The sequence below is a fragment of the Brienomyrus brachyistius genome, chromosome 7 (genome assembly GCF_023856365.1).
Source record: "Brienomyrus brachyistius isolate T26 chromosome 7, BBRACH_0.4, whole genome shotgun sequence".
NCBI classification, from domain to species: Eukaryota; Metazoa; Chordata; class Actinopteri; order Osteoglossiformes; family Mormyridae; genus Brienomyrus; species Brienomyrus brachyistius.
This window is the reverse complement of record NC_064539.1, coordinates 24228377-24246603: the sequence shown is the minus strand read 5'-3', so window position 1 is coordinate 24246603 and position 18227 is coordinate 24228377. Positions and strand designations below refer to the sequence as shown.

Genomic DNA, 18227 nt, shown 5'->3' with positions numbered 1-18227 from the left:
TGGGGGGGAGGGGGAGGGGGGTTGTCGGCTCCTGTGGCAGGACTTAAGCCTCACGGGTGTTTATACAAACCCTCCAGGTGGGTGGATGTGGGGTGGAACGTCAGGATTTCAGTCACTGTGCTGCAAAGAGGAGATGGACGTGGTAATCCTGTAACCAGTCATTCTCAGGACTGTCCACCTCGCAGAAACACACGACGTCTCCCATTCAGTCAGTCCCATGAGCAGATGGGGTGGGGGGGGGGGGGGGAATCAGTAATCAATCAGCCCCTGCTTAATTAGCATCCTGCAGAAAGCCCTCCCCCGAGACAGACGGGGCCTGTTCAGAAAGGGTAAGCACTTCCTGAGCAGACGCCAGCCGTACAGGCATGTGTCAGGGCCACCCCCCCACAACAATGGGCACGGTGTTCGGCTAGATGCTAGGAACCCCATGGCGTCAGACATCCAATCAGAATGTGGCCGTAAGGACCTGCAGCTTTACCCCAGGTCCTGGCAGATGCACAGTGTTGGTCCGATGTCTAGCAGGCGATTCTCCAAGGGCTGGTAACAACCACATGGAACACTAATTCACAATTGCAGTTGCTTCTTCATGCTGTTTGCTTCCTCTTTTGTCCTTCAATTTTAATTTTTTTAAACCATGCTTAAAAGTCATAGGAATGGTCACCCAATAGCATTGCTTTCCAATAAAGAGTTAAAAAAATAAAATAAATCAAACGACAACACAGCTGGTACTGAGGAAGCCTTGCATATGCAACCTAGGGCACTGAGGAGTTGTTTATTTACAAGGTGAATGTGCTTTTTATTGGGACCTCGGTTTACAAAATGCTAATAGCAGCGTATGGGATTATGGGACTGTGGGGAAACAAGCAATAAAGCTGAAGATTTAGTTTGATGCCCTGAATAAAGTAAAAGCTTAAGAAGGTAACATGCTGTGACACATCAGAAGAGACCTCAGCCCATATGAGGATTTGTGCTGACTAAGGAGAGTTATTTCCAGATGTTTCCACAGGAAGGGTGCTGTGCGCGTGTGCATGTGCTCCTGGGCGCAGCAAAGGCTTGTGGGAGTTTCTCACCCCCTCTGTGAACCAGAGGAACCAACTCCTCACTGGCAGCAGTGCTGGCAGCCTGGGGTTTGATTCCCAGTGCATGGAGTATGTGTGGGCGGGCCAAGGAATAAGTCAGCAACAGGTGAACTGCCCTGTCAATCAAATACACCAACCAATCATTTTTGACTTCAAGGTTCCCTTTTATCCTTAAGCTGAAATATAAAGTTAGAGTAGCAGATAACAGACAAATGAATAATAATTTTGTCATTTGGGATGACAACCCTAAAATGACTTTATTAAACTTTCAGCTTAAGTATATATTGTAATAAGATAATGATGAATATTTTACAATACAGGCAGTCCGTGGGTAACAAATGAAATTCCTTAGGAAAGTTGGAAAAATAACAATACATTGCATAATAATGATAATTATACAATAATAATAAAAGTAGCTACATACAGCACTGTACTGTATCTCGAGCCGATGAACGGCTAAAGCTGCAAATGTTTTCATGAGCATCGCAAAGAAGTGCATTTGTTAGTACAAGCCGTTGTACTCAATTCTAATTTTTTATATAACAGGCTTTATGGCAGTCCGTTCGTAAGTGTGAGTTGTCCGTAAATCGGATATTCTTAACCCGCGGCCTGCATAACGTAAATCTAGAAAAGTCCACGGAAGAATAATTCACAAAACGACATGCTGCCGGCGGTGGGCCAGTAGCGGATAGCACTGACCTTTGGCTAACACTACCAGGTCTGAACAATGAGGTTTCACAACCTGATTTCCAGAGTACCTTTGGTATCAGCAGATGTCACTTCAAAGAAGCCAAACTGGAGTTCCAGTTTCAAAACTTTGAGACATTGGGGGAGGTGGCAGGGGAGTTGAAGGCCTTCTCTAAGCAACGTGTGACTCTGTTTTAGAGGCTGAAGCCAAAAGGTGACACCACTGCTTCAGAAGTGTTCAATTCTGTTGCGGATGCAGCTGGTGGGAGATGAGGTGGCGCCCCCCAGCTGACAGGAGGCCTTGAACTCGACTGTGCTTTGTAGCAGGCAGGAGCACGGTCAAAATGTCCTTTCAGTCTTCGTGTTGTGAATTGTTCGGCCTGGAAAACGTTGAAGGGCTTTCCATAGTGTCTAATCCGCAGAAGTAAAAATCGAATGATTGTCGTACGTAACACGACAAGGAACTGTACGGACCAAGAAGCTCCGCAACAGTGTGCTGGGGCATTTTGGAGCTGAGGTGCCCATCACCTGGGAAACAGACAACCAGGAAGAAAGCCCAGAAAAGGTCTTTCTCAAGACCTTCATCTGTAACTAGTTATGAAAGCAGAGCCCGTATTCACAAAGCATTTTATCTTACCACTAAGAGTACTCCTAAATTGCACTAAAAGTTTTAAACTAGTTTTTTTCCCCTAAAACCTATTGACAAAGTGGATGAGAGCAACTTTTAGGTAGGAAAAGAGCCAATTCCTAAGATAAAAGTAAGACTGTTACTTTGGCTGACGTAGGGTCTCTCATGCACAAGCTCGCCTGCAATAACCTCAGGGACTGGCTGATGAGGGGCCAGTACATGCTGGTGAAACTGTACATGCAACATCCCATAAACACAGGTAGAGTGGAAAAAGCTTATAGTGATCACAGTTATAGTGATCGACCGCTGATATGGATCAAAAAAACTTGGGACAGAACCATACCTGTACAAATACTGTTTAAATGATTCACTTATCAAGAAGTACGCATACAGTGTTAATTTTGGGTCTTTTTGTAAATGACGCTATAGGAAAAAAATAAAACTACGGTCATTCTTTTTTTTTTACGGCAGCACTTTACAATAAGGCTCCCTTTTGCCACTTGTAAATGGTAGTTACTCATTAATAAAAAAGAAAAGTGTTATAACCTGTTCAAAACTGTCTATTGATAATTTACAGTGTTACAACCTAATTAATAACCAGATTATAAGCCATTCATAAACCTTGGGTGGCCTCATTGTAAAGTGGCACCTGTAATTCGATCATCCTCCTCCGCCTTGCAGTGACCGTCTGCTTCTGGCTAGCGACTCCACCAAAATCAAGCCGAGACGCAGTAGCCAAACTACAATACGCCATATTTTATGTGCAGTGCTGTACTATATTATAGCGTATTTGAATTATATACAGTTCAGTAATTTAATACCCAGGATAGCAAAGCTTCTGAGCTCCAGTGCACAGTTTTGCAAAAGTCAGGAGCGACACAGACTGCAGGCCCAACAGAAAGGAAATGACTAAAAACAACATCGAACCACATGAAGTCCATTAATGGCAACTGCCTTCAAACAATTCGTCACAGACCAAGAGGATGGAGGTTCAGTTCTATGCATTATGCAAAAAAATAAAACCCCACTGAAGCTGGTTTCCTGTTTCACTGCTTCTTCCTCTTTCAGCGTGATCCAGTCGTGCTGGTCCAAGACACAAAGGCAAGGAACAGCCTTCCTTCACAAACCATCCTCCCTTCATCCAAAACAACTTACAGTTTATTCAGGTCCATGTCTTTAAGCACTACGCCCCCCCGTTGTCCCTTGGAAGCATAGGTCCACTGGTTCCTAGAACACAGCTTAGGCGGTCCTCTCGTTTTCTGGGAGGAAGCTGTGGAGTGTAAGGTCATCGCCCTCGCTCTCATCTGCACTGGGGATCAGGGCACCATTGGACTTTGGGTAGCGAAGTTTGGCATGAGCGACATCACCGTCAGGTAGTAGACTAGAGATGCACATCATCTCGGTGCCCTGATTCATGCTCATCCTGTACCGGTGTTTTTGGGCGGAGAGCTTGGTGCAAAGGAAGATGGTGCAGACCATGAAGAAGGTGGCCACCGCAGCCAGGGAGGCAATGGCGATTAAGCATTGGCTCACCAGCCCATCCTTGCGGGAAAGGCATGAATTGCTGCCCCCTGACGCATTATTCCCTTCATGATGTATCGTAGGGGTCTTGGTCTTTGCTGACGTAGTGGTCAAGAGCTTCTTGGGTACCACGGCTCCCATGACGGAGTTTGTAGAGTCAGTGGGCCGGGATGTGGAAATGACAGCGGTCTGGGTGGAGTCAGATGATCCCTTACGTTTGTAAAGAGCAGCATCTGTTGGGCTGGATGTAACAGAGGTGGAGTCTGGCAGCCATGTGCTGGACTGAGATGCTGAATGGGTCAAGTCAGACAGTGGCGGGGATGAGTGAGGAGATGCAGAAGTGGAGCTAGATATAGAATGGATTAAGTTTAACAGTGTGGGGGTGTAGCCAGGCAGTCCGGAGGTGGAGTTAGATATAGAATGAGTTGACGATGTAGGGGTGGTGAAGGTTGGCCCTGAGGTGGAGTGAGAAGAGGTTAAGTTAGACGGTGCATGGGTGGAGGTATTGTTCACTGAAGAACCCGAGGCAAGAGCAGGCTTTGAAGTCATCGCCAAGAAAAGCTCATGGTTGGTGGTTGACTGAAAGTTACTTGCAGGTTGACTAGTTGTTCCTCCCTGATCAGTTACTTCGATTTTGATTGGCTCCTGGGTTCCACCTATCAGAGGCAATGTAGAGGCTTTTGTTTCATGAAGCATGGATCCGCCCGCCGCCAATGCACCTAAACTGGACGCTTCCTGCATACCACTCAAGGTGGTTGGGGTTTGCGTGTCTGGTGACCGGGTTCCATTAGCCTCAACCAGCAAGGCTTGAAGGAACATCACCGCAGCCCACAGCATGATAGAGAAGGCCCACGGAGCCAAGGCAGGGATTCTGGAAGGACAAGGAGTCAAACATTGATTACCAACTTGTTAGAGGCTGTAAAATTCAATTATACTTTAAGAAACTATGAAAACATATAACCTGTGATTTGTGTCAATGATGTGTGTGGAAATATGCTCTATAAGCTGAATAAGCATTTGCCTGATAGTAAAATGCATCAGCAGCTGCTGCATCTATCATTTTTCATTTCTTAGTTTCATAAACAGTCTTGTGGTTTTGCTGGTTGCCTGGAGAAGATCTTGACAACCCATCTAACTGACGATAGATATTTTTTTTACACAAGAGCAAAAATCTAATACTCTGCGTCAGCAAAATCAAACCCATGTCACTACAGAGCGGCAATAAGATCATGAGCTAGATGTTTTTCGGCAGTTTTCTTCCAGTAAAAATGGCCACTATTCTTTGTGAAATGACCACACCACATGAGCTACCTCTTTTTCCTGCGTGTTGCATTTCCTGCACGTCTTCTGCACTTGGTCCTGGCAGCAGCGCCAGCATGCAGAGCACCCTATGCTTGTGTGATGGTACCTTTGCCCTGTCCCATTTCCTCTTGCCCCCACGCCCCCCCCCCCCTTGATCAGTGTGCTGTAAACACACAGATCCCCAGAGGACGTCTGAAACCTCACAGCGTACAATAATAAAAAAAAAAAAACATCCTTTGAACTATCAGTGTCTGTAAAAGGACTAATTAATTGCAGACACTCCGCTTGCTCAGAAACCAGTCCGTAGCGTCACATTAACGGTGGAACATCAGATGCACCAAACTAAAAAAATAACTCGTTGCTGAGCTGTTGCTCCCTGACACACACCAATAGGACCTCTGGGTTCATTCGTAGGACATTTATTTATTTTTCTAGCAAATGTACATTTATACCGATCAAAGACATACAGATTTACGCACTTGCCTAGTCTCTTCCTTCCTCACAATCGTTAAAATATCATACAAAACAGACTTTCAGCGTATACCATGAGCTAAGTGGTTTCCCCTCATAGTTTCATAAGGTTTTTATACGATTATCTGTCTGTACGTCTTCCACGTGTTCATTGTAGTGAGGGTAAACGGGGCTACTCTGTTTTCAGCTAACAAATAAAAAGTCATGTTCTCCAATCATAATAATAATAATAATAATAAAATAATAATAATAATAGCACCTCAATACAAGGAAGAATTGATTCAACAGGAAAGCTGATACCTTTACATTCAAATGGCATGTGTTCCTCACCAAAGTGTTTTAGACAAAAGACAAATTGGCATTAAAATAAAGCCAGACGAAATTGTGCAGCAGATTCTTGTTGAACAAACACATTTCAAACAATTCACCAGAAATTCCATAGGTGTCTCAGGAAAGGAGCAGCTGTTTTCTTCGGATAATGGTGACTTTGTGGGACAAGGCGCTCCTACCTCATTCCAGGCAGAGAAGAAGGGAAGTCCTATTCCACCAGCTGAGGATTTGAGATGTGGTCCGAGGCACGATCCCTCCTATGGGTCGACGATGTGGCCTGAAGCGAGTGTGTACCTGATGCGATGCGACCGGAAACGCGCTAAGCTGAGCTGAGGTTTTTGCAAAACACTGACGCAACCATGCGCCTGACGAAGGAGAAGTGTGACATGGAGGAAGGAACCGGTTTCTACACAGCGGCCCCAGTGGAGAACGCCTACCTCTCAGAGTAGCTGAGGGCCCGATCAGAGGGCGGTAACATGCACAGCACGCTACCGTGTAACGTACAGGGATTGCATGGAAGCACTGGAAGACCTGGCTGACACATTACAATGAGCAAAAGAGGCGCATGTCCCACGGCCTTGAGAGAGGACCTGTTAGACACCACCCATGATTCTCCTGTTCCGGGTGCATGCTGGTCCCAGCCCTGCCCCTTACGCCATACTCACTACATTTTTCTATTTTCTCCCCTCCCCCTCGCTCCTTACCTTCTCACAGCAAAACACAGCCCCCCCATCCACCCCCCCCGACATTATATGGCACTATCTCTAACTGCTTTCCTTTCCATTGACATGTTAGTGGTTGGTCACGAGGTTTCACACTCGCTCAGCTTCGTTCATGCAGATCCTTCTCCTTACCCTTTGCCTTGGCCGTTGCAAGATTCTTCCATTAGGATTTAGGAAGAGCGGCATCAAAAATCAACATAAAGGGTGATGTGGCACAGCAGTAAAAAAATTGCAAGAGTTTAATTAGCCAGAGGACGACAAAAACTCCAGGCACTTAGTCATATAGTACATTATATAAAGGCATGCAAACCGTATGCGGCCAGATTTCTTTGACGGTCACACCTTTCAGAAATGCCTCCCCAGTCCAATTTCTGGGCGGCAGACTTCTGAGAATGGAGAACTTTTCGGTTTTGTATGGAACCGATTTACCAGCAGCTCTCTGAACCACCTACGCTCTCTAATGACTACAGAACACTGGAAAGCAGGAGAACTTAGCATCTCTCACTGTTTTTAGTCATTTCACAGGAATCTCCAACGCTTGCGCTTCTCGTCATGTTTTTCAAAGATAACTCTGTACAGTCCTCTGCCCAATAAACATGACAACTAGCAGTCATGCTATATATAATATACAGACCAATTTGACTGTTTTAGTGCTGCTTCCCTCAGTCTTAGAGATGCATTAACTCAAAATAACGTAACGGAATTCTGATGTACATTAGAAACCGCTACCATAGAAACGACCACAAACTTTTTGGTCGGCAAGCCCCAACCCCCCACCCCCACCCATTTCCTGTCATCTTCGCAACTTGGTGACAGACATACAAGTTTACAGTAGCCAGCCTACACCTCCCATAGGCAAAGCAGCTGGAACAAAGAGACTTAAGCAACAACTACAGCTTTTCACAAAATATTGAGAATTTGGTGAAGGATTCACCCGGTTGCCTATAACCTGACCCAAATTCCTTTAGCCCCCCCGTTTTCAGAAGTCTAAACCTCCAGGTACAAATTTAACCAGACAGAACAAAACAAAGGACAGACAGCCGTGCATTTTGTTTGCTTCAACCCAATTTTTATTCGATTTAAAAATGAGTGAGAGTCTCTCTCAGCGGGGACAGTGAACAGGACGAGGGGATGCTGGTGTACAGATCACCAACAGAGAATCTGACCATTTACCACTCTGCTCTTCTGTAAATCCTGGATCTCACCAGGCTGCCTAGATGTGTCAGAAACCATGGTGAAGACCCCACAGTCCAGCCAAACTAAAAATCGCACTAAAGGCCCCCTCCACAACCAAACAGGCCAGACCATCATCACTTGCATGAGATTGAAGGTCTAACCTAAAGATCACCAAACACACGTGTTCTTTGAGGGACCCTTTTGTCGTTTTAATCTGCAGTTTCAGGCAGGCCCCAAATAGAGCCGTTGCGGGAAGAAGGCACTGCCACCAACGCAGCAGACCTTCTGCTAACCGACATTCAGTTTCCCTTCCAAAACATCACAATTAAAAATGACATTTTCATTCAGTCTCTCGAGTTCCCCTCCTCAACAAGTCAGTAGAGACTTCCCCACCAAAACCACACCGTCGGTCGCGACCCGAGTCAAAGAGCGATCGATTACAATGACCCTGAAGGTCGACACGAACTCAAAATATTCAAGCGAACGGCACGTGTTCCATGGCTCATCTTAGAGCAGCCTTGACGGGGACGAGGCGCAGGACAGGAAACGGGTTGTGCTAGTTTCACAAAAAAATATTTAAAAAAAAACAGGGCTGGAGAAAAGACGAAGATGCCTGACCGCAACCAACGGCTGCTGGCAGCACAAACTGAACCGCGGCAAAGCTGAAGCATTCATGTCAGACACAGGGAACAGAGGGTTGAACGGCTTCCCTGAAATGGAAAAACTGCAAGAAAAATAAATATTAACCTAGTGGTACCGGGGGGTTGGGGGGGTATGGGCAAGCTACAATTCACTTGCTGCCCCCTGCACTTTGTGGGGCCAATCTGGTTGTCCCTTAATTTGGACCAATCAAAAGTTCAGATCAATGTAGTGTGATGTACCATGACCCTTACATTTATTTCAGATAGAATTTCACAAAAGGAAATTCTCAATGAGTAAATTTCATGATGGTTAAAGTCTTCATCTGTGGAGGAGTCAGCGACAGTTTTGGCCAGATATAGGGCAAAAGCCCAAGAAATTGACAGCAAAGAGTAAAATCATCATTTTACCGTATATTAAAAAAAAAAAAAACAAACAAAAAACATACAAGTCCCAGTTCACCTTTTTAGGGACCCTGTCAGTCATCCTGAGAGTTTCGATTCCCGTACTGACCTGTGGAGTCCAGAACAGGGAGTGCGAGGGTGTGCTCACAGGGATAACTCACAGACACTCACATTTTCTGCTGCAGAGGCGTACGGCACCCACCCTGCGTGAATTTGTGAAAAATCCCCAAGCCATGTGTCTCGGCATATCTGACACATACTAAAAGCTAAGCCCCCACCCCCCACCCCTCAAAAGCCAAGAGGCCAAGTGCAACTTTCAGGCTCACAGCTGACTGGATGCTGTTTTTGTTAAACCTGTGAGGAAAATCAGCGCCAAAACATAGTAGAGAAGGACTAGGGGCAAGAGGACAGGTTAGCCGAGTGCGTTAGTAGTAGAGCTTTGAACAGATGTATTATGGAGAACACTTCGTTTTTCCACGAGTAAAATCTTTATTGCATGCACAGATGGTGGCCGGAGGCTGTTTACTAGATGCACGTGCTCACAGAAGTCCCCCGAGAACACGTCATCGCCCTGGCAACAGATCTGCGCACCTCCCTGCTGCCGACAACACCTCACAGAGCCGTCGGGGTGGGGGGGACGCGGATAGGCTCACGGCAAAACGGTTACAGAAGACAGGCCATCCATTTTAACGGTGCCTCCATAGCATACAGTTAAAATCGAAGAAATGGACAAGGAAAAAGAAAATTACTATCATCCAACAGAACATTGTTCCCCCCAGTAAGCCGAGTAAAAAAAAAAAAACTAATATTTCCTACTGTGAGCTTTATAGTAGGAAAATCCATAGATCTATACCATCCCGTTGCATTGTCCCTTATAGAACACATGGAATGCAGGAAAAAAGCCAACAAAATACTGTAAGGGAGCAATGTAAACAAAACATTCAAATTTGGCAACGTTAAGGGAAAATGCAATACTGATAGCTGTATTCTGCATGTATATAACATCTGAGTATACCACAGTAAGTACAAATTGTTCACGTCAGAATGTTCTTGGTCACAATTAAAAAATAATAAAGTAAGACCATGAAAAAAGAAAAACTGCCAGTTATTAAAATGTACGTTTTGACCCCATCCCCAATTAAAAGGTAGACAATCGACTGCAAGTTTGTTTTACTCTCCACGCCCCTGTTTTTTGTAGGGGGGGGGGGGGGGGGGGAGGTTTAAGGTAAGGAAAAGGTCCATATTGGAATGTTGTCTGGATCCCGGCCGGGTAGGCTTCAAGCCAAATGCTGTCGTCATGACTGGCAGTGAGAGGCCCCGCCCACCCTGCCATTCCCAGCCAATGGATTGTCCTGAATGATGGTGGAGGCGATGGGATTGGGAGGAGAGAGAGAGAGAGAGAGAGAGAGAGTTGGGTACTGGCTGGGTGGGGTCCTTAGATTGAAATCTTGGACATCTGATCCTCGAGTTTGGCGATTCTCTTCTCCTGATTGCCGATGAGGTCCCTGAGGGTTTTCACTTCTTTCAGGATCTCATCCAGCTTGGCCTCGCTTTGCTGGGGAGGAGAAGGTCCATGTTCATTTACGTGGCGAAACAGGAGCAAGGGAGACCACACACCGAGCCGGCCTGGCTACATGCGCTGCTAGGCTGAGCCTTCAATGAGGAGTATTAGTAATCCAAGCAAGCGCCACAAAAACCCCATTTTACATCCGAGGTTCTGCACGCCGAGAACAGGGCCGGGCCAACAGAAGGTTCCGGTCTGCGAAGGCAGGTATGGGGCATACTCACTATAGATGGGGTGGAGGACACGGGCTTGTGGGCAGGCGCCGTGTTCTCAGTCTTCTTGGCCGGCTTGTTCTCTAGAACATTCTTCTTGACCACCTTGAGATCACGGTTCTTGCCAGGGATGTAGCCATGCTTTAGGGAGATGAGGATCGGGTCCCCGTTCTTGCCCCCAAACCATTCCTCCGCCTCCAGGGCGCAGTCTGGTCCAGACGTATCGGGGTACAAATCATCCTGGAACAGGTCCGACTGTAGGAAAAAAGGGTGACCGTCATCCAACAGGCAGACCTCAAATCCTGAGAGGAGATCCCTCTGCAAAATCTGGGTTTGGAGCCTACAGCCCTTCTGACATTCATGCATGGAGCTACAGTAAAACGTAATTAATCACTGTATCATTTTTGTAAAAATCAGACTGACGAATGAGGAACACAAGATGGCGGTGTTCTGCTCACCCCACCCAGTCAGTACCCATCTCTGTGTGTGTGTGTGTGTGTGTGTGTGTGTGTGTGTGTGTGTGTGTGTGTGTGTGCGTGTGCGTGTGTGTGTGTACGTGCCTGAAGCCTTATGTCCTATCATGCCACACGGGGTTCCACACAAATGTCTGAGCAAAATGTCCCCTCCCCCCCAATATAATAAAAACCTGTTTTTTTGACGTTGTGGGGACCATTTTTCAGGTCCCAAAAAAGTTCCGTGAATGCAGTCAAAAAAGTAAAAATGCCAAAAGTCTTGTGTTTTGCTTGGATACTTATGGTTAAGGTTAGGGCTGGGTGGGGGGGGGGTTAAGGTTAGGGCTGGGTGGGGGTTAGGGTTAGAGGTTTCCCAGTAGAAACGAATGGAGAGTCCCCACAAAGATATAATTACAAACCTGTCTGTCCCATCTACAGTGTAACCCAACTTGTCCTGCCTGGCGTATGCTGAAGCCCCTCCCCCCACACTGAAATATGCAGTTAGAGGAAGTGCGGACGCTTCCCATGAAGGTACAGATGGCTCCCAGATTCAGGAGATCCACAATTACGTAGTGGAAACATTCAGAGCCTTTTGGAGGAGCCCAGAGCAAGCAGTAATATTTCAGAGAAGCATTAAGAACTCGGACATACCTTCCTGGGTACGGTCATTATGATCGGCTCACACTTCCTCTCGTGCAGTTTGTAAAACCTGTGAAACAGAAGGCAAACAGGAATTAGCAATGTAGGCGGTATTGGGGAAGGGGGGGGGGGGGGGGGTGGGAGCAGCAGACTGGGCACCACAAAAGCTTATAGGATACATACTTCCCATTACAAATTTCAGTTCAATTTAAGCTCAGCTTGCTGAGGGTTGCAGTTAGCTGCCCTCTAGTGGACACAGTCAGCTACTGTAACCATTCACACAAAACCTTCGAACTAACAAAGTATTACCGCCCAGACAGTCGCAACCTTCACGGCCGTAACATCTCAGGTAAATGGGCCAGAGGGTGACAAATGACATTCTGTTTTTGGCCAACCAATCAGAATCCCTGCAGGCTGACCTGGCGATTTCACACTTGTTAACGTCGAGACCCCTCTTGGGCATAAATCCCATGCCCCGCTGGGGCTCCTTGGTGCTGAAGGTGTTGAGGTAGTGGACGAAGGGAGCCTCGTCCGTGATCTCGAAGTACCGGATGCTGCTGTCCCCCTAGAAACCCCCACCCCAAAACCACGTTATTAACCAGAATCACGACCAACGGGTCGCACAGGGCTTCAAAACCCACATGCGGTGGGATTCAGTGCCTACTTCCTATTGGTTACTTTCACCACCACCACGGAACGGTAACAAGGCACGTGCCATCTTATCGGAGAGACCCGGGGGTGCCGCAATAACCAGAGGGAGATCTGGAGGCCCTGCCCACTCATTCCGGCCACCGCTCCTACCTTCCCACACAGGTAGACCATGTTGGTGTCGGGGTCATAGAAGGGTAGCAGGACACCATTGCTGGTGTCCATCTCGTGCACGGTGACGGGCTCGTCCATGTTCCGCTGCAAATACGCAAAAACCACATCAGCGGCAGAGTCTGTGGACCACACTGACATGGGCAGGGAGACGTGACCTTTCACCCTGGAGACTATTTACGTGGCACCTGTGGTTTTAGCAGCATCCAGGACTGCGTTCAGATGTGTTACCTCAGTGTGTGTGTGTGTGTGTTTGGTTTCACACTGCTGGGCTTATTACAGCATTCAAACTGATGTTTCCCCTCGTCTGCCGATGTGAAATCGGACCACCTACCGGGTTCCACAGCGCCAGCTGCCGTTCGCTCATTCGGCTGAAGCCCGTGGTGAAGACTTGTCCGTCAGCCAGGAAGATGGCTCTCATAGGCCGGGCTCCTTCGTGTGCCTTGTCCTTCTCCTAAAATGGGGAGGGGGGATAAGCCTGGGCCCACCGCACCAGCAACCTGCTCGTCCCCGAACCGAGGACCCGGACCCGGACCCACCGCCACGATCTGCTCCTTGCGCGGGTCGATGACGCGGACCTTCTTGTCCTTGCAGGCCGTGCAGATGAGGCTGCCGTTGCGGTTCCAACAGACGCTGAAGATGACGTCGGGGTGCATGTCCTCCAGGTTGATCAACGCCTCACCCGTGCCCACGTTCCAGATGATGATCAGGTTATCGCAACCTGTTCGGGGGGGGGGGGTATCAACATCTTAAAAGCACATTCCGCTTCATGTCGAAGCTACAGCACTTCCTGCATGAGTTTTGGGCGTCACTAAGGGCAAGAGAGCGCTGAATCACCCACCCGCGCTGAGCAAAACATTCCGGGCTGTCGGGTGCCACGTCACAATGCCAACCCTCTTGGAATGCCCCTCCAGCACCACCACTGGCTCGGACAGGGAGCTGGCCAGGCCATTTTCCGGAATCTGCCACACCTGAGTCAACAAGAAAGGGAAAACGTGCCGTGAAACTTTTACATTCTGTAATTTAAGCCACAACACAGGAGCAGGAATTTCATTATGAGAGCATCAAGACAGAGTGATGGAGCTCAGCAGCCTGCACTTCTACACTTCAGCCTGCAGGTGGCAGCAGGAAAACAGCGCGCTAAGGCGATGCATCAACTGGAGTAGGGCGATGATGTCATCCTCATGTTCCGCACACGAGCGTTTTTATTAATGGGCATAAATGAAGCCTGGCTCTGGGGACAGGAAGCTTGTTTTGCCCCTAATCCTGGTGTGAAGGACCGGATGCGGCGCATAGAAGCCCAGAAGTGCGACAGAGTATGGCGAGAACAAACAAGATGGGGAACGCGGGATGGCACACAGGGTGCACAGTGAAGCGGCGGCTCCCCAGCACGCTCCCCAGCACGCTCCCCAGCACGCTCCCCAGCACGCTCCCCAGCACGCTCCCCCTACCATGACTGTGCAGTCCTCGGAGCCGCTGGCGATGACCTGGTCATTGTGGGGGCACCAGTCGATGTCCAGCACGGGCCCCGTGTGCCCGCACACCGTGGGGTACGACTTGTCGATGCGACCAGTCTGCAAGCACAAAAAGGGGGGGGGGGGGGGGGATGTCAGATCAGGGCTGGACCTCTGCTCCTGTCTATACACATCCAAGGATGTAGCTTTGGTTTGAACGCTGCTGAGGTTGAGGTCTCAACTCATTGTATTGTTGTATTAGATTGTATTGTTGTATTATTGATTGTTGGGTCATAATAATCATGTTAGCATTTGTACCTCATACATCAAGTAATTACACAGCGTTGCCTTTACTACACCTGAGCAAATGCTTTTTTTCCTGTAAAACCCTATTAATAACCATTATTCTAAAAACAGATTATTAAACTGCATGTAGCCAGAAAAGGTGTCTGTGTTCGGTGGGGGGTGGGGAGCTGCGTAAATGAGGCACATCACATACTGCGATGACATCAGCCACATGGGGGTCAGTTTGTGAACTAGATGGCGTCAAAAAAACGGACGCAACAATGAGACAGTTCCTCCCCCAAAACCAGCCGCCTCCTCTGCCCCCAATTCAATCAATCACTGCTTTCAGAACATTTTCACATGCCCCCCCCCCCCCCCCCCCCCGTCACTGCCTCATGACAACAGCACAAAGAACAAACATCTGTACCCATTTTTCAGAGCGAGCGAGAGAGAGAGAGAAAAAATGAGGCACATCTGTCCCATACACAGCCTGGGGGGGGGCTATGCAGGATTCCAGTACATGATACCAGCCCACTGCTGGGATGGGGCCTCGAAGCAGCCGCGAGTGACATGGCAGAGAAGAGGAGGTGGCAGTATTTTTCAAAATCAGTATATAAAAATTTGCAAGGACAGGATGGCATGGCGAGATGGAGACAGGCCGTGACGTTGCGACCCACAGCTATTCGGCGGCCATGAAACCGGACGCTCCATAATGGGCGACCAGCACCAGGCCTGAGACGCAATCAGAGCCCTGGGTCCAGCTGCATTGGGCAACATGTAACCAGTCAGCTGCCCGACCCCAGTCCGCACGCTTCCGCTACACTCCACTGTTTCGGGCAGGGGGGTGGGGAGGACGGAGGCACGCTCAGCCCGTGTCCGGCCTCCTGCGGGGTCTCTCCTGGGTAATGAAGTCACTGAAAACATCCTGATATGTCAGCACACACACCCACCCTTTTCACTGCACTGTCCTGCATTTCAAAGGTCCCAGGACATGTGACATCTGTCTCACACAGGAGCATCCAGGCACGCGCACACAGGCCGACAATCCCATAACCCGAACCCCGAGGCATCACATGACAGCAAAACTTGGAACGTAGTGTTCAGCGTAAATCACGCACGACCCCAGAGTTCGCTCTTTTCTGTACGGTGGTTCACCCTCGGAATTGTGGGAAAACTAAGAGTTATTCAACATTGGCAGGGAGAGGGAGCCCACAGGCCTGCGCTAGGGGCAAGACAACATAGTACAGTTAAGGAGCAGAGGATTTATTTACCAACTAGGCTGAAGGATGTAATTCCAAGGTGGGTGACTGCCAACCAAGCCCTAGACAGACTGCTACCAAAGCATTTCTGGTAAATATTCAACCACACGGGTGGATAACAGGCAGAACAATGAAACCAGGCAGGTCGCCGGTGTTTAGAAAGTGGGAGTGAAGCAAACTGTGTCGTTTGACCCGGCGGCATCTGAGGGAGCCAGCCAAAGCAGGTCAGGGAGACGTGCGTCCCAGATGAGAACTTTAAATAGCTCCCATCACCATCCTGCCGCGAAGACTGGTCCCGGAGAACGAGACACCTCGATCCGATCTGATCCAAGACAAGCCGAGCCGAGCACCAGGCCACTACCTGGTGTACAGAGTTACATGGGAACGGTCTTTACTTTACGCTGCTATAATTCCAGGATAGGGCAGATTCTCCAGAGCGGGTCGGAACCACCCCATAACCACTTGAGAGACTGCCTGAGAGATGGAGTCTCTCTTTGCGCTCCACATAAAACCGGACAGATCTATGTCAGTCACCTGGCTAAGCCCTGCAGCCTTAAAGACTATAAGTGCTTGCGCCCCCTACTGTCAGTCCTCCAATCAACACAGGGGGCCAACCAAGGATGCACCACAGTAGAAGAAAGGAATCACATGGAGGAAATACACCAGCCTGAGAACAAAAGCACCCCCCCCCCCAGTTCGCCACCTTTGGGCACAGAACCTGAAGGTCCTCACAGAAGGCCAGCTTAAAAGCTCAGGCTTCAAAAGGGTGAATGAAGACATACAGAAAGAGAGAGAGAAAAAAAGAAGTTCTAAAAGTGCGTACAAACATTAAAAAAATACATAAATCTTTTCCACAGATTTATCAAAACAGCACATATGAATATAGTAAAATACTACAGTAAATAATACAATATAATAATTGATAGCATTAATGCTCCAAATGAGTACAGAGCCATGAAGTTAATTTTAGCAGGATTTTAGTATCCTAGTAATTAATGTGTGGGCTCAGGTTGGGGGAGGGGGGCATGTCTGTTACAGAGAAATACTTGACCCCAGCCACTGGATTCTCTTTTCGCCCCCCCCTCCCTCCGGTCGTCCCAGAATGCACTGGGCACTAACCCCTCTCCCAGCCAATGGCCAGGCAGGGAGGAAGCAGCCCTGGAAGGCTGACAGGCTGAGAGCGCTGAAAGGCCATATATGGTCAAATGTGCTGTCAGTAGCGGCTCCTGGAATACAGATCAGGGAGAGCAGCGGCCGCTCGCAGACCCGCACGCGCTCAGCACCGTACACTGCCCGCCCCCCCCCCCCACTGAGCGTGGCTGCACATTTATATTCTAATTCTGCAGCTGGCACAATAGGAAGGGGGAGGGTGGAGGTTGACAACTCTTACAAACAACTAAACACACCCCCAACACACATGGCTTCTCCAAACGTAGGATAGGGTGACTTAGCACGCCCTGCCAGACGGGCATCCCGGGGTCGGGTACCTGGCAACACCATCCTCATCAGCCCTCACCGGGGGGGACAGGAAACCAGGGATGGGGGGGGGGGGCACATGGTCAGATTAACAGAAGAGAGAGAAAGACAGGAGATGATCTGGACTGGGGGAAGAGGGCACCATCTACAGTGTGCAGCCACAGGGGAGGGGGACACAGGAAACAGGATTTTCAGTTACTGATAAAGCATTCTGCCCCCCCCAACCCAAACGCACCCTCAAAGCACACGTGGGTGGGACACTGCAGAAAAGCAGAAGGTGACCGTCTACTTTCTCAATCACGCGGCATATAAGAATGTACAAACAAACTGAAGCCATGCGGTCAGTCAGACACCTGATGTCTGAGCTGTAAAGATAGGAAAAAAAGCCGAAGGCCGCCTTAGTGTCCGGACAAAAGAGCTTCCCGGGGGAGGGGGGACAGGGAGGGGGAGGGGGAGGAGATATGGAGGTACTTTATTGATCTTTGTGAGGAAATTGGCAAGTTTCAATAAAGGGAATCAACGGGGAATCTAGGAACCGAGGCAGGTGCACAGGACAGCAAGCATGTGACCCTAACGGGGGGCTCTGCGAGAATCTGCCGTCAGCATCACAGCGCTCCTCTCAGCTCAGCTGGCGGCACAAAGACCCCAGCAGCTCTTCTCCAAACCTCATTGGCTGGTGGAAATCTGACAGCACGACAGGGATAGCCCTCCCACCGAAACAAAAGGGGATAAAGGCCAGCGTTCGATCGACCAATCAGCAGTAATATTAGCATGTCCCGGAGCCCCATGGGATTTTGGCTCCTGGAACCCCGGAGAAGCGGGCAGCGACAATGGGCCTGCTTGAGCGTGCTGCAGGACAAAGGGGGCCCCGGAGGGCCACAGGGCAGCAGGGCTGGCAGGCAGATGGGCCGGCGTGTGAACAAAGGCTCCCGGGAACCTCCTGAGGCTGGGGGGGGGGGGGGGGGGGGCAGCAAGCAGACACAGGAAGGGAAGGTGGGGGGCTGGGGGAGGAGGAGGCAATACAACTTTTTTCAGCAGGTCTGCAACACTGTAATATTGAAAGTGCCTGGTCTGTTACAATTACAGGAATGTTTATCAGTAAAGGAGC

General features: G+C 48.9%; 2 protein-coding genes across 3 annotated transcripts in view; both read right to left on the bottom strand.

The window, feature by feature from the left end:
* Window positions 1–1296: 1296 nt before the first annotated feature.
* Window positions 1297–6672, bottom strand: selplg (selectin P ligand). The gene is made up of 2 exons (XM_049019656.1): window positions 6198–6672; window positions 1297–4786 (listed from the first exon to the last, which is right to left on the bottom strand). The coding sequence occupies exons 1-2, from the start codon at window positions 6200–6202 to the stop codon at window positions 3634–3636; spliced, it is 1158 nt and encodes a 385-aa protein (XP_048875613.1). The 5' UTR covers window positions 6203–6672; the 3' UTR covers window positions 1297–3633.
* Window positions 6673–9424: 2752 nt separating this feature from the next.
* LOC125746065 (coronin-1C-A) overlaps window positions 9425–18227 on the bottom strand; it is a 25156-nt gene continuing 16353 nt past the window's right edge. For both annotated transcript variants that reach the window (XM_049019654.1, XM_049019655.1), the window contains exons 3-11: window positions 14097–14219; window positions 13487–13616; window positions 13185–13366; window positions 12980–13099; window positions 12628–12732; window positions 12246–12391; window positions 11839–11896; window positions 10748–10990; window positions 9425–10514 (exon numbers count right to left, since the gene is read on the bottom strand). In XM_049019654.1, the coding sequence (XP_048875611.1) occupies window positions 10395–10514; window positions 10748–10990; window positions 11839–11896; window positions 12246–12391; window positions 12628–12732; window positions 12980–13099; window positions 13185–13366; window positions 13487–13616; window positions 14097–14219 (1227 nt within the window). In that variant the 3' untranslated portion in view covers window positions 9425–10394. The remainder of the gene's footprint in view (window positions 10515–10747; window positions 10991–11838; window positions 11897–12245; window positions 12392–12627; window positions 12733–12979; window positions 13100–13184; window positions 13367–13486; window positions 13617–14096; window positions 14220–18227) is intronic.